Consider the following 19,402-nt stretch of genomic DNA (forward strand, 5'->3'; position numbering starts at 1 on the left):
CCCAGTAATATAGGCTGGATGTGAGCTCTTTGTCTCTCCCAGTAATATAGGCTGGATGTGAGGTCTGTGTGTCTCTCACAGTAATATAGGCTGGATGTGAGTGTCTGTGAGTCTCTCCCAGTAATATAAGTTTTATGTGAAGCCTGTGTGGCTCTCCCAGTAATATAGACTGGAGGTGAGCTCTATGTGTCTCTCCCAGTAATATAGGCTGGGTGTGAGCTCTTTGTCCCTCCCAGTAATATAGGCTGGATCGAGGTGTGCCTTTCTATCCCAGTAATATAGACTGGATGTGAGCTCTTTGTCTCTCCCAGTAATATAGGCTGGATGTGAGGTCTGTGTGTCTCTCCCAGTAATATAGGCTGGATGTGAGCTCTGTGTGTCTCTCCCAGTAATAAAGGCTGGATGTGAACCATGTGTGTCTCTCCCAGTAATATAGGATGGATGTGAGCTCTGTGTGTCTCTCCCAGTAATATAGGCTGGATGTGAGCTCTTTGTGTCTCTCCCAGTAATATAGGCTGGATGTGAGCTCTGTGTTTCTCTCCCAGTAATCTAGGCTGGATGTGAGCTCTTTGTCTCTCCCAATAATATAGGCTGGATGTGAGCTCTGGGTGTCTCTCCCAGTAATATAGGCTGGATGTGAGGTCTGTGTGTCCCTCCCAGTAATATAGGCTGGATGTGAGCTCTTTGTCTCTCCCAGTAATATAGGCTGGATGTGAGGTCTGTGTGTCTCTCCCAGTAATATAGGCTGCATGTGAGTGTCTGTGAGTCTCTCCCAGTAATATAAGTTTTATGTGAAGCCTGTGTGTCTCTCCCTGTAATATAGACTGGAGGTGAGCTCTATGTGTCTCTCCCAGTAATATAGGCTGGGTGTGAGCTCTTTGTCCCTCCCAGTAATATAGGCTGGATGTAAGATCTGCGTGTCTCTTCCAGTAATATGGGCTGGATGTGAGCTCTGGGTGTCTCTCCCAGTAATATAGGCTGGATGTAAGATATGTGTGTCTCTTCCAGTAATATAGTCTGGATGTGAGGTCTGGGTGTCTCTTCCAGTAATATAGGCTGGATGTGAGATCTGCGTGTCTCTTCCAGTAATATAGACTGGATGTGAGGTCTGGGTGTCTCTCCCAGTAATATAGGCTGGATGTGAGGTCTGGGTGTCTCTTCCAGTAATATAGGCTGGATGTGAGATCTGCGTGTCTCTTCCAGTAATATAGACTGGATGTGAGGTCTGGGTGTCTCTCCCAGTAATATAGGCTGGATGTGAGGTCTGGGTGTCTCTTCCAGTAATATAGGCTGGATGTGAGATCTGCGTGTCTCTTCCAGTAATATGGGCTGGATGTGAGCTCTGTGTTCCTCTCTGTAATGTAGAATGTTTGTGAGATCTGTGTGCCGCTTAGTAATTTAGGCTGCATGTAAGCTCCCAACTAGAGTGGACCCACATTGTATTGGATGATAGCACTTGGGAGCCATTTTTATCTCAGATCTACTATATCATCCCAATACCATTATTCTTCACATCTTTTCTGCTCCTAATATTATTACAATTGCTTGTAAATTTCCATATGTATTAAATTAAAGGAACCGAAATAGCACTCTATGTTCACCTCTTGATTTTAGATAACCTAACTACTTTTTCCCTTTTGTAATTGTTTTAAAGGAAGGCGTAAAATTTGTAATTGGGATATGTGTTCCAGATTCTTGTAGCAGCAGAGATATTACAGCAATGGCTTCTATGGGTAAGATGTAAAGCATAAAGATATCTCTGTCAAACTGTTAATTATCCTCAGGGTGCATATACATCATGAAACTGTCACAATTGAGACGTCCATGTATGACCCAGGGCTTGCGGATGTGGTTAACCAATGCCATCCATGAACTAAATGGTCGACTATTCATTGGAGCAATGCCAGCTGATTGTTGGAGGTATATAAAGCCGAATCAACAGCTAATCACTGGGTTACAGAGTAACGAACAATTTATAATTTAATTATTGATCAGCCTTTGCAAATTTATGTTTCTAACCCTTATTTTGCTTCCTTCTCTCTCAAGCACTAGGCTGAAAGTGCTGTTTTAACTTCCTATCTCATCCTCTTTTACAAGCTGCTTTTAACTGCTGCTCTAGCAAGAATCCACACTCAGGCACTATTTACAAACACTCTCCCTGTGTGAGTGTGGAAGAGAGGAGCAGAGAACCTCAGCTGGAAAGAGTTTGTAAATAGTTCTTGAGTACACATGCTTTCTGGAGCAGCAGTTCAAAGCAGCTTGTAAAAATGCATGAACTAAGCAGTAAAAACAGCATTTTCAGCATGTCATTTGGTAGAGGAGGAAGCAAAATATGGTAGTGAAGTATATTACAAAGAGGTAGAACTTTGCAAAGGCTGGTCCATAACAAAATAAAAATTAAAAAAAGTTTTGCGTTGATGCCATCTCAGAGATTTCGCCTGAATCTGCCCATTAATTATTTTATTATATCGTGCGTGGTGTCAGAGTTTGGAATCATCCCTTTAATATTTGTTTCAACAGATATCCTTAAATATAGAGGGACATCATTTTTGAAGCCTCTACCTAGTTTTGTAATTCAGAATGAAACCATTCCCACTGTGGCAGAGACGTTCTGTTCCCGCGGTCTGTTTCCTGCCGATACGTTTGCCATCATTTGTCTGTAAGCATGAGCCTCACGTCCATCATGTGTTCTGTAAACTCCAACTCGGTGACCATAACTCTGTCCTAATAACCTTTTGCTTTTGGCAGGTGCCTCAGCTGTTTGTTCATCATCTTGCCTATAATTGGCTCAATTTACACCGCCGTTCTCAACTTCAAAGCCTCATCGACATTTGAGCAGTGCAAGACTATCATTTTACATCGGAAACAACGGGCTCCGGAGCGCGATAAGCCTGCAGGAAAATCCAATTTCCCATTGGAGGAGGAATACGTCAGCGAAAAGAAACACAGTAATATCCCGCGATTACTATATATGCGGCTTAGGACATCACTTGAAATTGCGCAATTTATATAACCTTTCATTTACTGTCTGAAGTTGGAGGCTGTAGAATATAGAATATATCACCTGTACAAACCAACTAGAAAGAAGGCGGCTGAGCCGAGGCCACCGAGCTAGCACAATGATACAGAAAATCCCATACTTAGTCAGTTTTCTACTGTATGGTGGGTCCATACTATGGAGAAATTATTCCCTACAACCAATGCTACCAGTGACGCTTGTGTCCTCGAATTTACAAATAGGGGTACAAGCTCTGTAAATAAAAAATAATAATTCCATTGTTTTCGTAGATTTTCCATTTCGGAAAGTTTGGAAAGACTGATAAATAAGCCATGCTCCGTTTGACTTTCAAGCCCAACCCAAATATTTCCAGTATGGATTCCAGGTAGTAGGTTGAGCGAATTTTGCCAAAATTTTGTTCGGATTCCGATCATTGGCGAATATTGTATTTGCAATATTCACCGAACGTCATTGGAGTCAATGGGTCTAGAGTTGAGCGAATATGTTTGTAACCGATCGTCAAATATAAGTTCGGCATGAATAGGGTACAAAAATGGTACAAATATGGCAAATTTGGATTCGGCGATCCTTTCCGAACATATTTGCTCAACTCTAATTCCAAGCCAAAGCCGGATGTACATCTGACCACTGCAGTTTATGAGCTTGTTGGACATCCCATTCCAAAAAAAACATGGGGGTTGACTTGGAATGGAGTCTTCTTTCCTGGGTGCAAAGACTCCTCTCTAATGGGGAGGATGCACTAGATTATAAAGAATATTTGTGAGGTTCGACCATGATGTTGGGGAGAGGCCTGGATCTGTGTTCCAGTTTATCAGAAAGGTGTTGGATGGGTTGAGGTCAAGATGTTAGTTCCTCCACACCAAACATGCCATCTCCTGGCCACAAATCATCAAGACTGGTGTTTGATGAGTGGGCTTGTTAAAGTCAGACGCTCCCACTGGATTAAGAGGTGCGCACGCCTCATAATGAATCAGGACTGTCAGACAAGTGGCGTGCACCTCTGTGTGCTCAGTTGGGAACTGGAGTAAGATTTGTGGAGTAGGAACGTCGCCTCTCGTCATGAATTTCGTGAGCGGGAATTGTCACGCCTCATCCCAGCTTCACCCACTTTGCCAGAGCCAGACAAAAATGGCGTGAGAATGTTGTAGGGTCCAAAATTTTAGCCCAACCTCATGCAGAAATGTGGCATAGAATCTTTGATGAATTAAGCTTAATTTCTCTATGGACTTTGTTTTGAGGGTGATCAATGAGTGGAACAGGCGGCCACGAGAGGTGGTGAGTTCTCCTTCAATGGAAATCTTCAATCAGAGGCTGGACAGACATCTGTCTGAGATGGTTTAGTGAATCCTGCATTGAGCAGGGGGTTGAACACGATGACCCTGGTGGTCCCTTCCAACTCTAACATTCTAGGATTCTATGATGCACTGGGCAGAGTCATGGGGAATAGAAAAAGGGCCCTCCTCAAAACTGTTCTCACAACGTTGGAATCATCAATAGTGTAATATGTTTAGCTAAACCCTAAAAAAAACAAAAACAAACCCATACTATTCCCCATCTTCCACAATCAAATTTTACAGTAGGTGGATCCTAATATGTAGAGTTCTTCAGGCATCTAACAATTCCTGAAGAGACAGGCCTTACACCACTCTTTCTGAAACTTGGTATTGTGCTTGGTGATGTAAGTCTTATTTGCAGCAAACTCTTTCATGAAGCTTCTGAGACGCAGTTCTTGTGCTGATGTCCCTTCCACAGGCAGTTTGGCACATGCATAAGAAGTCTGCTCTGTGATTCTGCATGGTCTACCAGATTGTTGGTACAACAATAATTACACCTGACCTGATCAGACCTAGCAAATCACAAAAATCTCAAACTGACGTTAGTTTGACTGTACGACCCATATTACTACCAGGAGGTTGTGTGCCGCATTTTATGCATTTAGTGGGGTACTCTGGAGGCATGCATTGGCAATGCGTATACACAGAGCCCCCTATAAAGGTAAGTATGAGGATCAGGAGGAGAAGAGACCAACATTTTTGCATCGGGTCCACCAATGTGATAGGTTGGCTGTGCCGTGAGTGATTTTCCTGTTTCTTTTGGTAGATAATAAGGGAAATATTTTAGGTGTAGACCACACTTAAAGGGTTGTCTGTCAGCCGCCTTGGAGGCTGTTGGAGCTTCCATTGCCGATTTGGTAATGTACGACAGGGCACAGCGTGACACATTTTTGGGAAACTCAATGGGACCATATTATAAGTCATAGAGGCCACTTCTCGCTTCCGTTGCATGATGGAAGCATCATGGTGTTGTGGCATCAGCAAGAAACGAAGAAAAGAGTCAAAGTGGGGTCCAACATTTGGCCCCACTTCCTCTATTACTCAAAAGACACTTTTGGGGGACTGCATGGCCCAGAGCACAGCTAATAGTGTATTGGGGTCTCTGAAAATGATCACCTATCTAAATAGATTGGTAGTGGTCCAACCTTTGGAACCCTCACTGATCACCAGAATGGGCGTCCTCGGTTGTTTGCAAGCTGCGAGACCACAGTCAGGAAGAGTTTCAAGTCATTTTGCTTTGTAAGTGCCATAGACTTTGAGCAGAACTCAGGGTGTGCAACATTCATCCACCTGGTTGAGATTTTGCAACCGGGGAGTACAAGAAATACAAGTCCCTTGTTCCGTTGGCCATCACTGGTGGAAAAGTGATAATTTGCGTTGACTCTCTTTCACGTCCATTGATTTTATTGGGCGCTCTGCAATGTTTTGGGTTGCTTTTTTTCCCCTTTTTTTTTTTGCATTGGGACCTACAGAGAACATTTTGGCTCTCTGATCACTAACAGATGATTCCAAATAGGAAACTTGCATCTTAGTTTGTTCCGTGCATTAAAAACTATGCAAGCCGGAAAGGGTAAATTCCGATTTGGCTCAGAATAACCCCCATAGTCACTGACTGTTCAAAAAGAACTGAACAAAGAGTAAGATAAATTGTAAGAACCAGAGAATTCCTCTGAGGAGCCGCATAAAACCTCCTCCAGTCTGTGTAATGTGGAGAACAGGCGGAGGAGATGTAGAATTAGCAGGTTAATGATGGTAACAAATGCCCCCGTGAGACGCGCTGCGGGCCGTGATATGAATTAATATCAGGCGGATTCATCCGGGGATTGCACAGATGACAAAGTGCAAACAATCAATAACTCATTAAATCAATTAGGAGAAAGTCATATATAAAGCAGCAGAGCCAGTAAATCTCTATGCTGAGCAATGGGGGTAATAGGCCGGGAGGGGTAAAGGGCAGGATGGTCCATCAAGAAAAAAAAAACCATAAGGACTCATAACGCCCACTCTAGTAATGGTGGACTTGAGTTGGGTTAACACATTGCAGTTCTTTAACATTCTCTTCCAGTAGGGGGCGCTTAATGATATCCCGCCAAAACCGCAACGCTTCGGGCCCCACTTTAAAATTCTGTTTAGGTTTTCTCTTCTCTCCCATCGTGTATTGAGTCACCATTTCTTGTATGTACCTAACCACACCGGACCTCCCCACTCCACGCCTGGGATGACTGTGATGCTGCCCCCCCGGTGATCAATGTCTACTAGTGCATGCTCAAATATTGGGGGCACAGATCCCCCAGCACAGCATAGGTCCTGGCAGGCACCATCAGATGTAGCTTAGGGCCCAATGCAGTAGTTGGGCCCCTCACTTGGGCTGTCGCTTTATGCAGCAAAATTAGGGCCACTGTCTTATGTCCAATCACACAGGATGACCAAGAATAAGAAACAGGCCCCTCGCACCTGAAGACGCATGGTAATTTGCTGAAAGTGATCTAAGCGTCCTAGGCTGCCATCTTTATGGGGCTTTACCAAAAGTGTATTGCTATGTCTGACCTGGGGAGGTGGCCCCTCCAAACATTCAGACCGGAAGAGCAGTAGTATAGCAGCACAGACTGATGACGGGGTTACAGCAGGGTGGTCCAGTGTGAACTATGGAGGTTGCAATTATGGGATGGCAACTGGAGAAGGAAGCAGTAGGGACAAAGCAGAGCAGAGCAGGATTTGTAGCAGAGCCCAGTGATGTAGCAGTGCGGAGTACTCAGTGGCTATGGAGAATAGTCCAGCAAAGTAGCAGAACTGGAAATGTGCAGAGGTATACAGTGACAATGCAGCAGAGCCCAATAATGTAGCAGAGCTGAGTATGTCAGAAGGTACAAGGAGGCCATGGAGTAGAGTCCAGCAAAGTAGCAGAACTGGGAATGTCCAGAGATTCACAGTGACAATGTAGCAGAGCCCAATAATGTAGCAGAGCTGAGTATGTCAGAAGGTATTCGGTGGCTTTGAAGTAGAGTCCAGCTAAGTAGCAGAACTGGGAATGTTCAAGGTACACAGTGACAATGTAGCAGAGCCCAATGATGTAGCAGAGCTGGGTATGTCAGAAGCTACTCGGTGCCTTTGAGGTAGAGTCCAGCAAAGTAGCAGAACTGGGAATGTTCAGAGGTACACAGTGACAATGCAGCAGAGCCCCATGATGTAGCAGAGCTGGGTATGTCAGAAGGTACTCGGTGGCTTTGAAGTAGAGTCCAGCAAAGTAGCAGAACTGGGAATGTTCAGAGGTACACAGTGACAACGTTACAGAGCCCAGCGATGAGTAGAGTTGGGTATGTCATAAGGCATAATATAGCAATGTAGAAGAGCCCAGTGATGTAGCAGTGCTGAGTACTCGGTGGCTTTGGAGAATAGTCCAGCAAAGTAGCAGAACTGGTAATGTCTAGAGGTACACAGTGACAATGTAGCTGGGCCCAATGATGTAGCAGAGCTGAGTATGTCAGAAGGTACTCGATGGCTATGGAGAATAGTCCAGCAAAGTAGCAGAACTGGGAATGTCTAGAGGTACACAGTGACAAAGTAGCAGAGCCTAATGATGTAGCAGAACTGAGTATGTCAGAAATTACTTAGTGGCTATGGAGTAGAGTACAGCAAAGTAGTAGAGCTGGCAATGTCTAGCGGTGCACAGTGACAATGTAATATAAGTTCCAAGTGTAACATCACTCTCCCCATGAGGAAAGCAATGTCACTGTGACGACCAGGACCCTGGGGCGTCACAAGTTCATGCTGGGGCTTGTAGTTCCTCATCAGCTAGAGAGTTGCAGGTTGCAGACCAAGGTATTTTCACGACCGTATTTCATGGCTTCTCTCTTGTCTCCAGCTTATACTGATCGAGTTCTGAAGAGTTTTGCAATACAAGAGAATTTCCCAGCTGTGATGACGGTGAAACCCCAGAATCACGAGTTCCCCGCTCTGAATGGGATCCGAGTCCTCAGCCTGCTGTGGATCATTTCTGGACACACAAGTCAGCTGGCCAGCGTCTTCAACATCGGTGAGTGTGAGGAGCCGAGCTCTGGTTTCTGTTGACTGGCAGCAAGCAATGGTCTTGAAGAAGGTGGAAAAATTGAAACTCTAAGTTGCAAAACTTTCCTTTTCTTATACATATATTAGTATTTATTTTCATAAAAACAAAACAATCCTTTCCATCAATTATCCCAAGCTGTTCTTGGGCAGGAAATGTGAAATCCGAAAATTAGTAAGAGTTGTTTAGATCAGGTTATTGTGTTACATTAATTTTTTAAACATTTTTGGATTTTCTATTCCATACTATGAACTTAAAAAAGTTGTCCACTACACATCTATATACAGTAGATAACACAGGATCCACCATTCACAATAGGTGATATCACAGCTCACCTCATCCACCTCCTGTACAATGACTGATAACACCTCTATATACAGTAGATAACACAGGATCCACCATTCACAATAGGTGATATCACAGCTCACCTCCTCCTCCTGTACAATGACTGATAACACCTCTATATACAGTAGATAACACAGGATACACCATTCACAATAGGTGATGTCACAGCTCACCTCCTTCTGTACAATCACTGATAACACCTCTATATACAGTAGATAACACAGGGTCCACCATTCACAATAGATGATGTCACAGCTCACCTCCTCCTCCTGTACAATGACTGATAACACCTCTATATACAGTAGATAACACAGGATACACCATTCACAATAGGTGATGTCACAGCTCACCTCCTTCTGTACAATCACTGATAACACCTCTATATACAGTAGATAACACAGGGTCCACCATTCACAATAGATGATGTCACAGCTCACCTCCTCGTGTAGAATGACTGATAACACCTCTATATACAGTAGATAACACAGGGTCCACCATTCACAATAGGTGATATCACAACTCACCTCCTTCTGTACAATCACTGATAACACCTCTATATACAGTAGATAACACAGGATCCAGCATTCACAATAGGTGATGTCACAGCTCACCTCCTTCTGTACAATCACTGATAACACCTCTATATACAGTAGATAACACGGGATCCACCATTCACAATAGGTGATGTCACAGCTCACCTCCTCCTCCTGTACAATGACTGATAACACCTCTATATACAGTAGATAACACAGAATCCACCATTCACAATAGGTGATGTCACAGCTCACCTCCTCCTCCTGTACAATCACTGATAACACCTCTATTACAGTAGATGACACAGGATCCACCATTCACAATAGCTGATGTCACAGCTCACCTCCTCCTGTACAATGACTGATAACACCTCTATATACAGTAGATGACACAGGATCCACCATTCACAATAGGTGATGTCACAGCTCACCTCCTCCTACTGTAGAATGACTGACAACACCTCTATATACAGTAGATAACACAGGATCCACCATTCACAATAGGTGATATCACAGCTCACCTCCCTCTCCTGTACAATGACTGATAACACCTCTATATACAGTAGATAACACAGGATCCACCATTCACAATAGGTGATATCACAGCTCACCTCCTCCTCCTGTACAATGACTGATAACACCTCTATATACAGTAGATAACACAGAATCCACCATTCACAATAGGTGATGTCACAGCTCACCTCCTCCTCCTGTACAATGACTGATAACACCTCTATATACAGTACATCATGACCATCACATTGATTGGATGTAGGATGGGAAGTCAGAAATGATGGAGATTGTGGAGGAGGCACGTACTTTTGTCCATATACTGTAGTGTATGTAGAGGACACAGTTTTTATGTATTGTGTTCATGGTCTCTCACTACAGATAACTCCTTTGAATGGAAATCAAGAGTGTTAGAAAAACCCCTGTACTTCTACATTCTGAGCGGCCCGGTGTTCTTGGGTGTGGACTCATTCTTCTTTCTTAGGTAAGAGACAGTGGATTACATTGAAATATCTTTTTATGGCCTGAACCAAATGGCTTAGATTATGTAATTGTTTACAACCTTAATCCCTTCCCTACATTGAATGTACCGGTACGTCCTATTTTGCAGTGCGTACCATCAAATGGAAGTACTGGTACATCATGGCAATCATTCATGAGTAACCTGTCGGAGACGGTAGCCATGGGCAAGGCACTCATCTGTGGCGCCCCAGCACGTTACATGAAAGTGTGGGTCCTGGCTGGGTGTGTGGACTTGTGCTGTGAGGGCCTTACGCCCGTGCAGGCCGCATATAACCGATGTTGCTGGTTTGCCAAGACCAGATGTTTCACAGTTTAATAAGGGAGACCACCATTCAAAAATAAACTGAACGGCAACTTGGAAAGGGTTTCCCAAATGCTTTCCCTTCCAAGCCCTGCCATGCACCTAAACAGTAGTTTGCGACCACATATGGGGTATCAGGAGAAACTGCACAATAAATTGCGCTGTCTGTTTTCTTATTCTACTCTTGGGAAAATTAACACTTCCGGCTAAGGCAACATTTTTGCGGCAAAAATTCAATTTTTCATTTCCACATCACAATGTTTTAAACTTCTGCGAAGTGAGGAGATTGGAACAAAACAAAATCCTCTAAACTGCATGCTCGCAAACGCCAGAAGCCTGACAAACAAGATGGAAGAACTAGAAGCAGAAATATCTACAGGTAACTTTGACATAGTGGGAATAACCGAGACATGGTTAGATGAAAGCTATGACTGGGCAGTTAACTTACAGGGTTACAGTCTGTTTAGAAACGATCGTAAAAATCGGAGAGGAGGAGGGGTTTGTCTCTATGTAAAGTCTTGTCTAAAGTCCACTTTAAGGGAGGATATTAGCGAAGGGAATGAGGATGTCGAGTCCATATGGGTCGAAATTCATGGAGGGAAAAATGGTAACAAAATTCTCATTGGGGTCTGTTACAAACCCCCAAATATAACAGAAACCATGGAAAGTCTACTTCTAAAGCAGATAGATGAAGCTGCAACCCATAATGAGGTCCTGGTTATGGGGGACTTTAACTACCCGGATATTAACTGGGAAACAGAAACCTGTGAAACCCATAAAGGCAACAGGTTTCTGCTAATAACCAAGAAAAGTTATCTTTCACAATTGGTGCAGAATCCAACCAGAGGAGCAGCACTTTTAGACCTAATACTATCTAATAGACCTGACAGAATAACAAATCTGCAGGTGGTCGGGCATCTAGGAAATAGCGACCACAATATTGTACAGTTTCACCTGTCTTTCACTAGGGGGACTTGTCAGGGAGTCACAAAAACACTGAACTTTAGGAAGGCAAAGTTTGACCAGCTTAGAGATGCCCTTAATCTGGTAGACTGGGACAATATCCTCAGAAATAAGAATACAGATAATAAATGGGAAATGTTTAAGAACATCCTAAATAGGCAGTGTAAGCGGTTTATACCTTGTGGGAATAAAAGGACTAGAAATAGGAAAAACCCAATGTGGCTAAACAAAGAAGTAAGACAGGCAATTAACAGTAAAAAGAAAGCATTTGCACTACTAAAGCAGGATGGCACCATTGAAGCTCTAAAAAACTATAGGGAGAAAAATACTTTATCTAAAAAACTAATTAAAGCTGCCAAAAAGGAAACAGAGAAGCACATTGCTAAGGAGAGTAAAACTAATCCCAAACTGTTCTTCAACTATATCAATAGTAAAAGAATAAAAACTGAAAATAGTGAGGAAAGAATGGTTGTAGATGACGAGGAAAAAGCTAACATATTAAACACCTTCTTCTCCACGGTATTCACGGTGGAAAATGAAATGCTAGGTGAAATCCCAAGAAACAATGAAAACCCTATATTAAGGGTCATCAATCTAACCCAAGAAGAGGTGCGAAACCGGCTAAATAAGATCAAAATAGATAAATCTCCGGGTCCGGATGGCATACACCCACGAGTACTAAGAGAACTAAGTAATGTAATAGATAAACCATTATTTCTTATTTTTAGGGACTCTATAGCGACAGGGTCTGTTCCGCAGGATTGGCGCATAGCAAATATGGTACCAATATTCAAAAAGGGCTCTAAAAGTGAACCTGGAAATTATAGGCCAGTAAGTCTAACCTCTATTGTCGGTAAAATATTTGAAGGGTTTCTGAGGGATGTTATTCTGGATTATCTCAATGAGAATAACTGTTTAACTCCATATCAGCATGGGTTTATGAGAAATCGCTCCTGTCAAACCAATCTAATCAGTTTTTATGAAGAGGTAAGCTATAGGCTGGACCACGGTGAGTCATTGGACGTGGTATATCTCGATTTTTCCAAAGCATTTGATACCGTGCCGCACGAGAGGTTGGTACACAAAATGAGAATGCTTGGTCTGGGGGAAAATGTGTGTAAATGGGTTAGTAACTGGCTTAGTGATAGAAAGCAGAGGGTGGTTATAAATGGTATAGTCTCTAACTGGGTCGCTGTGACCAGTGGGGTACCGCAGGGGTCGGTATTGGGACCTGTTCTCTTCAACATATTCATTAATGATCTGGTAGAAGGTTTACACAGTAAAATATCGATATTTGCAGATGATACAAAACTATGTAAAGCAGTTAATACAAGAGAAGATAGTATTCTGCTACAGATGGATCTGGATAAGTTGGAAACTTGGGCTGAAAGGTGGCAGATGAGGTTTAACAATGATAAATGTAAGGTTATACACATGGGAAGAAGGAATCAATATCACCATTACACACTGAACGGGAAACCACTGGGTAAATCTGACAGGGAGAAGGACTTGGGGATCCTAGTTAATGATAAACTTACCTGGAGCAGCCAGTGCCAGGCAGCAGCTGCCAAGGCAAACAGGATCATGGGGTGCATTAAAAGAGGTCATGAGGATACACATGATGAGAGCATTATACTGCCTCTGTACAAATCCCTAGTTAGACCGCACGTGGAGTACTGTGTCCAGTTTTGGGCACCGGTGCTCAGGAAGGATATAATGGAACTAGAGAGAGTACAAAGGAGGGCAACAAAATTAATAAAGGGGATGGGAGAACTACAATATCCAGATAGATTAGCGAAATTAGGATTATTTATTCTAGAAAAAAGACGACTGAGGGGCGATCTGATAACCATGTATAAGTATATAAGGGGACAATACAAATATCTCGCTGAGGATTTGTTTATACCAAGGAAGGTGACGGGCACAAGGGGGCATTCTTTGTGTCTGGAGGAGAGAAGGTTTTTCCACCAACATAGAAGAGGATTCTTTACTGTTAGGGCAGTGAGAATCTGGAATTGCTTGCCTGAGGAGGTGGTGATGGCGAACTCAGTCGAGGGGTTCAAGAGAGGCCTGGATGTCTTCCTGGAGCAGAACAATATTGTATCATACAATTATTAGGTTCTGTAGAAGGACGTAAATCTGGGGATTTATTATGATGGAATATAGGCTGAACTGGATGGACAAATGTCTTTTTTCGGCCTTACTAACTATATTACTATGTTACTATGTTACCTGTAGGTTTAAGATGATCATCACATACCTTGTTGAATTCCTTGAAGCGTGTAGTTTACAAAATGGTGTTAGATGTTGGGGATTATTACTGTTTTGGGACCTCTAGGGCTCGGCAAATGCGACACAGGGTCCACAATCTATTCCAGCCAAATTTGCGCTCCAAAATTGAAGTGATGCTCCTTTCCTGCTGAGCCCTTCTGTGCGCCAAAACAGTAGTTTTTGACATTTGGGATATTGTAATATTCAGGAGACATTGCTTAGCAAATTGTACAGTCAATTTTCTTCTGTTACTATTGTGAAAATGAAAAAATTGGGGGGTAAAGCGACATTGTTATGGAAAATAACAAAGTTTTAATTTTTTGCTTCCACTTTGTTTTAATTCCTGCGAAGCGCCTGAAGGAAAAACTTTCTAAATGTGCTTTTGAATACCTTGAACGGTGTAGTTTTTAAAATGGGCTCTCTTTTGGTCGTTTTTTTTACATGTAGGCCTCCAAAAGTCACGTCAAATGTAACATGGTCCCAAATAAAATAGGTTTTGTAAATTTTGTTGGAAAAAAAAAATTCTGCTAAACTTTTAATTTGTAGCAAAAAAAGTTTCAAAATTGATGTTGACATAAAGTAGACATGTGTCAAATGTCATTTATTGATTTTTTTATTGGTATGACTGTCTGTTTTAAGGGCATAAAAAAATAAAGTTCAAAAATTTTTTCATAAATATACGCAAATCATATTGACCTAAATTTACCACTAATATGAAGTACAATGTGTCGCGAAAAAAAAAAAAACAATCTCAGAATCACTTGGATTTGTGGAAGCGTTCCCGAGATATGATCACATAAAGTGACACTGGTCAGAATTGAAAAATTTGGCTTGGTCAGGAAGGTGAAAACAGGCTTTGTGGTGAAGGGATTAATGTAATTGGACCTGTATAGACTATAATAAAAGAGCATGAAAATGGTGGATAGGACGTATTTTGTGCAGCTACAAGCCCAAACCGATCAAGTAATCGATAAGACAGTTCTGTAAAGTCATACGTCTGTAATCCAACCTGAATTCATGTCTGGCTAGCAGGAAATGGAAAAGGTGGAAATGCCAAAAATATCTACCCCAATAAATTCCGTTCGGTCACAATGTTTTCCTTTACAAATCTTAAAATGAACCATAAACATAGCATTCAAGACTGGAGAATGTACGGTAATTATTTCTGGGCATATATAAAAGTAATGCTACCGCCTCCCACCTTCCCGTATGATCTCACAGTAATGGAAAATTGCAAGTGACCCTCCACCGCCTCAGCGTCCTGGTATGAAGGCTTCTAATTACTAAGGTGAGACTGTGTCTGGACTCCTTCCCTTCTTCGATAAGGAAGATGAAAAGGGAACTCACTGTGTCCCGCTGTTACAGAGGGGGAAAATGACGATGTGCAATATGATAATACCTAACCTAAAATGTCAGTGAAGAGTCAGTTTAATGGGGTCACGGCGACTTCTAGGAAAGCAAATGTAAGAGGGCGATTACTGTTGAGAAGGAGGATTTAATTGCTGCCTTCTCTCAGGTGGTAACACTTGTTAGAGTCAAGATGGCATTTTGATAAATCTAGAAACGAAGCTTGGAAAGTTTATGTCGTATTAGAGGCCACTAATTGCCGTATAAAAAGTATTCACCAACCAGAAAAAAAAATCTCCTTGTAGCCATTGTCTCCGACTCTTGAGCCTCGTGAATCATAGTTTCCCTTGTAATGTTATTTTTCAGTCTACATACAGATCTAATCTCCCTCAAAAAGTTGAGAAATACTTTACTTCTCATTAATTAATATTATTTAAGCTGTTATCATACTTTTTCCACAATTTTGCAAGTTTCTGAGCTGAAATTTGTAAGTATTCCCTGATTTTGCCATTATTGGGGATGGCAGTAGTGGTCAGGGCTGGCCGTAGGACGTATCGCTTGACACTATGGGCCCTAATGGCATTGACACCCTTAGAGGACCACTGGGGTTGGAGCAATGAGAGAGAAGCTATAGGAGCTGATATCGAGGAAAGAAGGATCGGACATGTTGGATTGTAATGTGCCCATTCCATCACTCCCACAAGAGATAAGTAAAGTTGGTACGAACTTGCATGACCTAGTCCATCACATCGAAGTCCTAGATTTGCACGACCTAGTCCATCATATCAAAGTCCTAGATTTGCACGACCTAGGCCATCATATCAAAGTCCTAGATTTGCATGACCTAGTCCATCACCTCGAAGTTCTCGATTTGCACGACCTAGTCCATCACATCGAAGTCCTAGATTTGCACGACATAGTCTATCACCTTGAAGTCCTAAATTTGCACGACCTAGTCCATCACATCGAAGTGAAAGATTTGCGTGACCTGGTCAATCACATGGAAGTCCTAGATTTGCACGACCTAGTCCATCACATCGAAGTTCTAAATTTGCGCAACCTAGTCAATTGACCACAACATTGGTCGTGGCTACTGGGTTGGAGCTGGGAGAGAATTGTCTCTTACCTGACGACATCCACAGCTCTTCTTTTCATGGCACCATCTAATTGAAAGAACAGCTCAAGATGCCATTAGTTAAGAGGTGGTTTTCAAGCTCCTGTCCAAGGGCACAGACCGCGCTCAATGGAAATCGATTTCACCCACACTAAGCCATTGACCGAGAGGTCTGGCATGGACTTTTTCTTGCTTACCCTAAAGGTACCGTCACACATAACGATTTCTTTAACGATATCGTTGCTTTTTGTGACGTAGCAACGATATCGTTAACGAAATCGTTATGTGTGACAGCGACCAGCGATCAGGCCCCTGCTGGGAGATCGTTGGTCGATGGGAATGATCAGGACCTTTATTTTGGTCGCTGATCACCCGCTGTCATCGCTGAATCGGCGTGTGTGACGCCGATCCAGCGATGTGTTCACTGGTAACCAGGGTAAATATCGGGTTACTAAGCGCAGGGCCGCGCTTAGTAACCCAATATTTACCCTGGTTACCATTGTAAAAGTAAAAAAAAAAACACTACATACTCACATTCCGGTGTCTGTCACGTCCCCAGGAGTCAGCTTCCCGCACTGACTGTGAGCGCCGGCCGTAAAGCACAGCGGTGACGTCACCGCTGTGCTCGGCTTTACGGCCGGCAGGAGCTGACAGTCAGTGAGGGAAGCTGATGGCGGGGGACGTGACAGACACCGGAATGTGAGTATGTACTGTTTTTTTTTTTTTTACATTTACAATGGTAACCAGGGTAAACATTGGGTTACTAAGCGCGGCCCTGCGCTTAGTAACCCGATGTTTACCCTGGTTACCTTGGGACTTCGGCATCGTTGGTCACTGGAGAGCTGTCTGTGTGACAGCTCTCCAGCGACCACACAACAACTTACCAACGATCACGGCCAGGTCGTATCGCTGGTCGTGATCGTTGGTAAATCGTTTAGTGTAACGGTACCCTTAGACTGGGGCTACAAAGATCGCAAGGCCAAAGACCACTCTATGCCGCTCCTCCGTGGAGTCATATTGCAACAACAAAAAGTTGGATTTTTTACGAGTTGCTTGTCGCAGTCACAATGCCCTACAGGTCACAATACGATCCTATCCACCTGCATTACGTTGTGATGTAGTAAAGGCTATATGTACATATGCAACCACAGTAATTTTTGTGTTACTGGATTTAGGAGTTTAAAACAGACCCAATCGTCATCTCTGCAGTTCATGTGATGTAAAACCGGAGCCGGCAATCCAAGAAGACCAGAGGTTTCAAATTTAGTTGCTGCTTTTCTCTTTAAATAAATGCACTTTTTCCAAATTCAGCAGCCAGTTAATCTCATTTATGAATTGTTGGATTGTAGGGGTCTGATCAGATATCCAATAGTGAGCTATTAATTTCCTAGCCACGTACAACATTCGAGAAAAAGCAGTTTTACCATAGTCGTTGGTATTCAGTGTACCCCAATATGCATACCAGAGGGTTGGGGCCTAGTCCGCCTTTCCAGAAGTATTCCAAGTTAGGGCAAGACCAGAACATATGTAGTTGGATTTTTCCTACATCTCGCACACATTGGATGGGGTCTGAGTCCAATGTCAAATAGGAATTTAGGCGTTCTATAGACTTGATGTATTAAATTTAGTTGAGGTAATCTATGGGATTCACTTACGGATAATTGGGGAGTCCTATCATGGGTGTCCTGCCAGTGCTTGTCTTCAGTAAGACTTATCGAGCCCTCCCATCTTGCTTTAGGACGTATGGGATATTTGACTAGAACTACGTAGATCCAGAATTGGACTATATAATACCGGTATCAACCCTCCCGAACTGTGTGAAGTGGTTATTCTGTGTATGGTCATATTTTTAGTTAAGCCTGTCTGAACTGGACCCTTCCACGTGATATGCGTTTCTTAATTGTAGGAATTTATACAATTCAGAATGAGGTAGCCCCGACTCCGTTTGTAGATGAGAATATTCCTTGAGTGAATCGTCTGTTAATACATGAGATAGTCAGAGTATCCTTCTCGATCTCCAATTCCCAAACCCTTGTAATCCGGATAGATTAGGTAGCTTTACGGTTTGCCAAAGAGAGGTACAGTTAGGGCCAGAAATATTTGGACAGTGACACAATTTTCGCGAGTTGGGCTCTGCATGCCACCACATTGGATTTGAAATGAAACCTCTACAACAGAATTCAAGTGCAGATTGTAACGTTTAATTTGAAGGGTTGAACAAAAATATCTGATAGAAAATGTAGGAATTGTACACATTTCTTTACAAACACTCCACATTTTAGGAGGTCAAAAGTAATTGGACAAATAAACATAACCCAAACAAAATATTTTTATTTTCAATATTTTGTTGCAAATCCTTTGGAGGCAATCACTGCCTTAAGTCTGGAACCCATGGACATCACCAAACGCTGGGTTTCCTCCTTCTTTTTTTTTTTTTTAACCAATCAATGTTTATTGAAAATTTTACATATTAAACAACACATCAGCAAACTTCAGGGCGAGGGGGGAGAGGGAGAGTGAAAGGGGAAGACGGGGGGGGGGGGGGGGGGAGGAAAGGGGATAAGGGGAAAGGTCCACTGCATAACATATTAAAGACCACAATGTAATCAGTACACAATACACAAATACAGTGTCAGATAAAGCAAAAAAAAAAAAACAGAATTAGAGAAGCATACAATTTAAATAAGGGAGAGAGCAGACTGGGATATATATGCCGAGGACATCCAGGGATCCCACCACGAGAGGACCCTAGCTCTCCTCGATAGACCCTGAGCCATAATAACCTCATAGCAGAAGTGTAAGTCGATCCTGGAGACCAGCTCTGCTCTGGAAGGGACATCCGAGGACTTCCAATGCTTCGCGATACATTGTCTAGCGGCAACTAGGATATTAGAAACTATGGGCCGAAGGGGGGAAGGGAGATCAATGAGGGAGATGCCTAGAACAGCGAGCTGACCACTCAGCACAAGGGGGAGACGGGTCAGATCAACAATCAAAGCTTCCACTTCGCGCCAGAAGACCTGAATCTGCGGGCACGACCACCAGATATGAGAGGAGGACCCCAAGGCGCCACATTTCCT

At 42.8% G+C, this 19,402-nt stretch overlaps 1 protein-coding gene across 1 annotated transcript in view; it reads left to right on the plus strand.

Annotated features, from left to right (window-relative positions):
* LOC138673233 (O-acyltransferase like protein-like) overlaps positions 1-19,402 on the plus strand; it is an 83,561-nt gene that overhangs the window by 32,333 nt on the left and 31,826 nt on the right. The window contains exons 3-7 of the mRNA XM_069761822.1: positions 1,655-1,733; positions 2,521-2,659; positions 2,749-2,948; positions 8,216-8,386; positions 10,186-10,288. Coding sequence (XP_069617923.1) covers positions 1,655-1,733; positions 2,521-2,659; positions 2,749-2,948; positions 8,216-8,386; positions 10,186-10,288 — 692 coding nt within the window. The remainder of the gene's footprint in view (positions 1-1,654; positions 1,734-2,520; positions 2,660-2,748; positions 2,949-8,215; positions 8,387-10,185; positions 10,289-19,402) is intronic.

Source organism: Ranitomeya imitator, chromosome 1 (assembly GCF_032444005.1).
Source record: "Ranitomeya imitator isolate aRanImi1 chromosome 1, aRanImi1.pri, whole genome shotgun sequence".
NCBI lineage: Eukaryota > Metazoa > Chordata > Amphibia > Anura > Dendrobatidae > Ranitomeya > Ranitomeya imitator.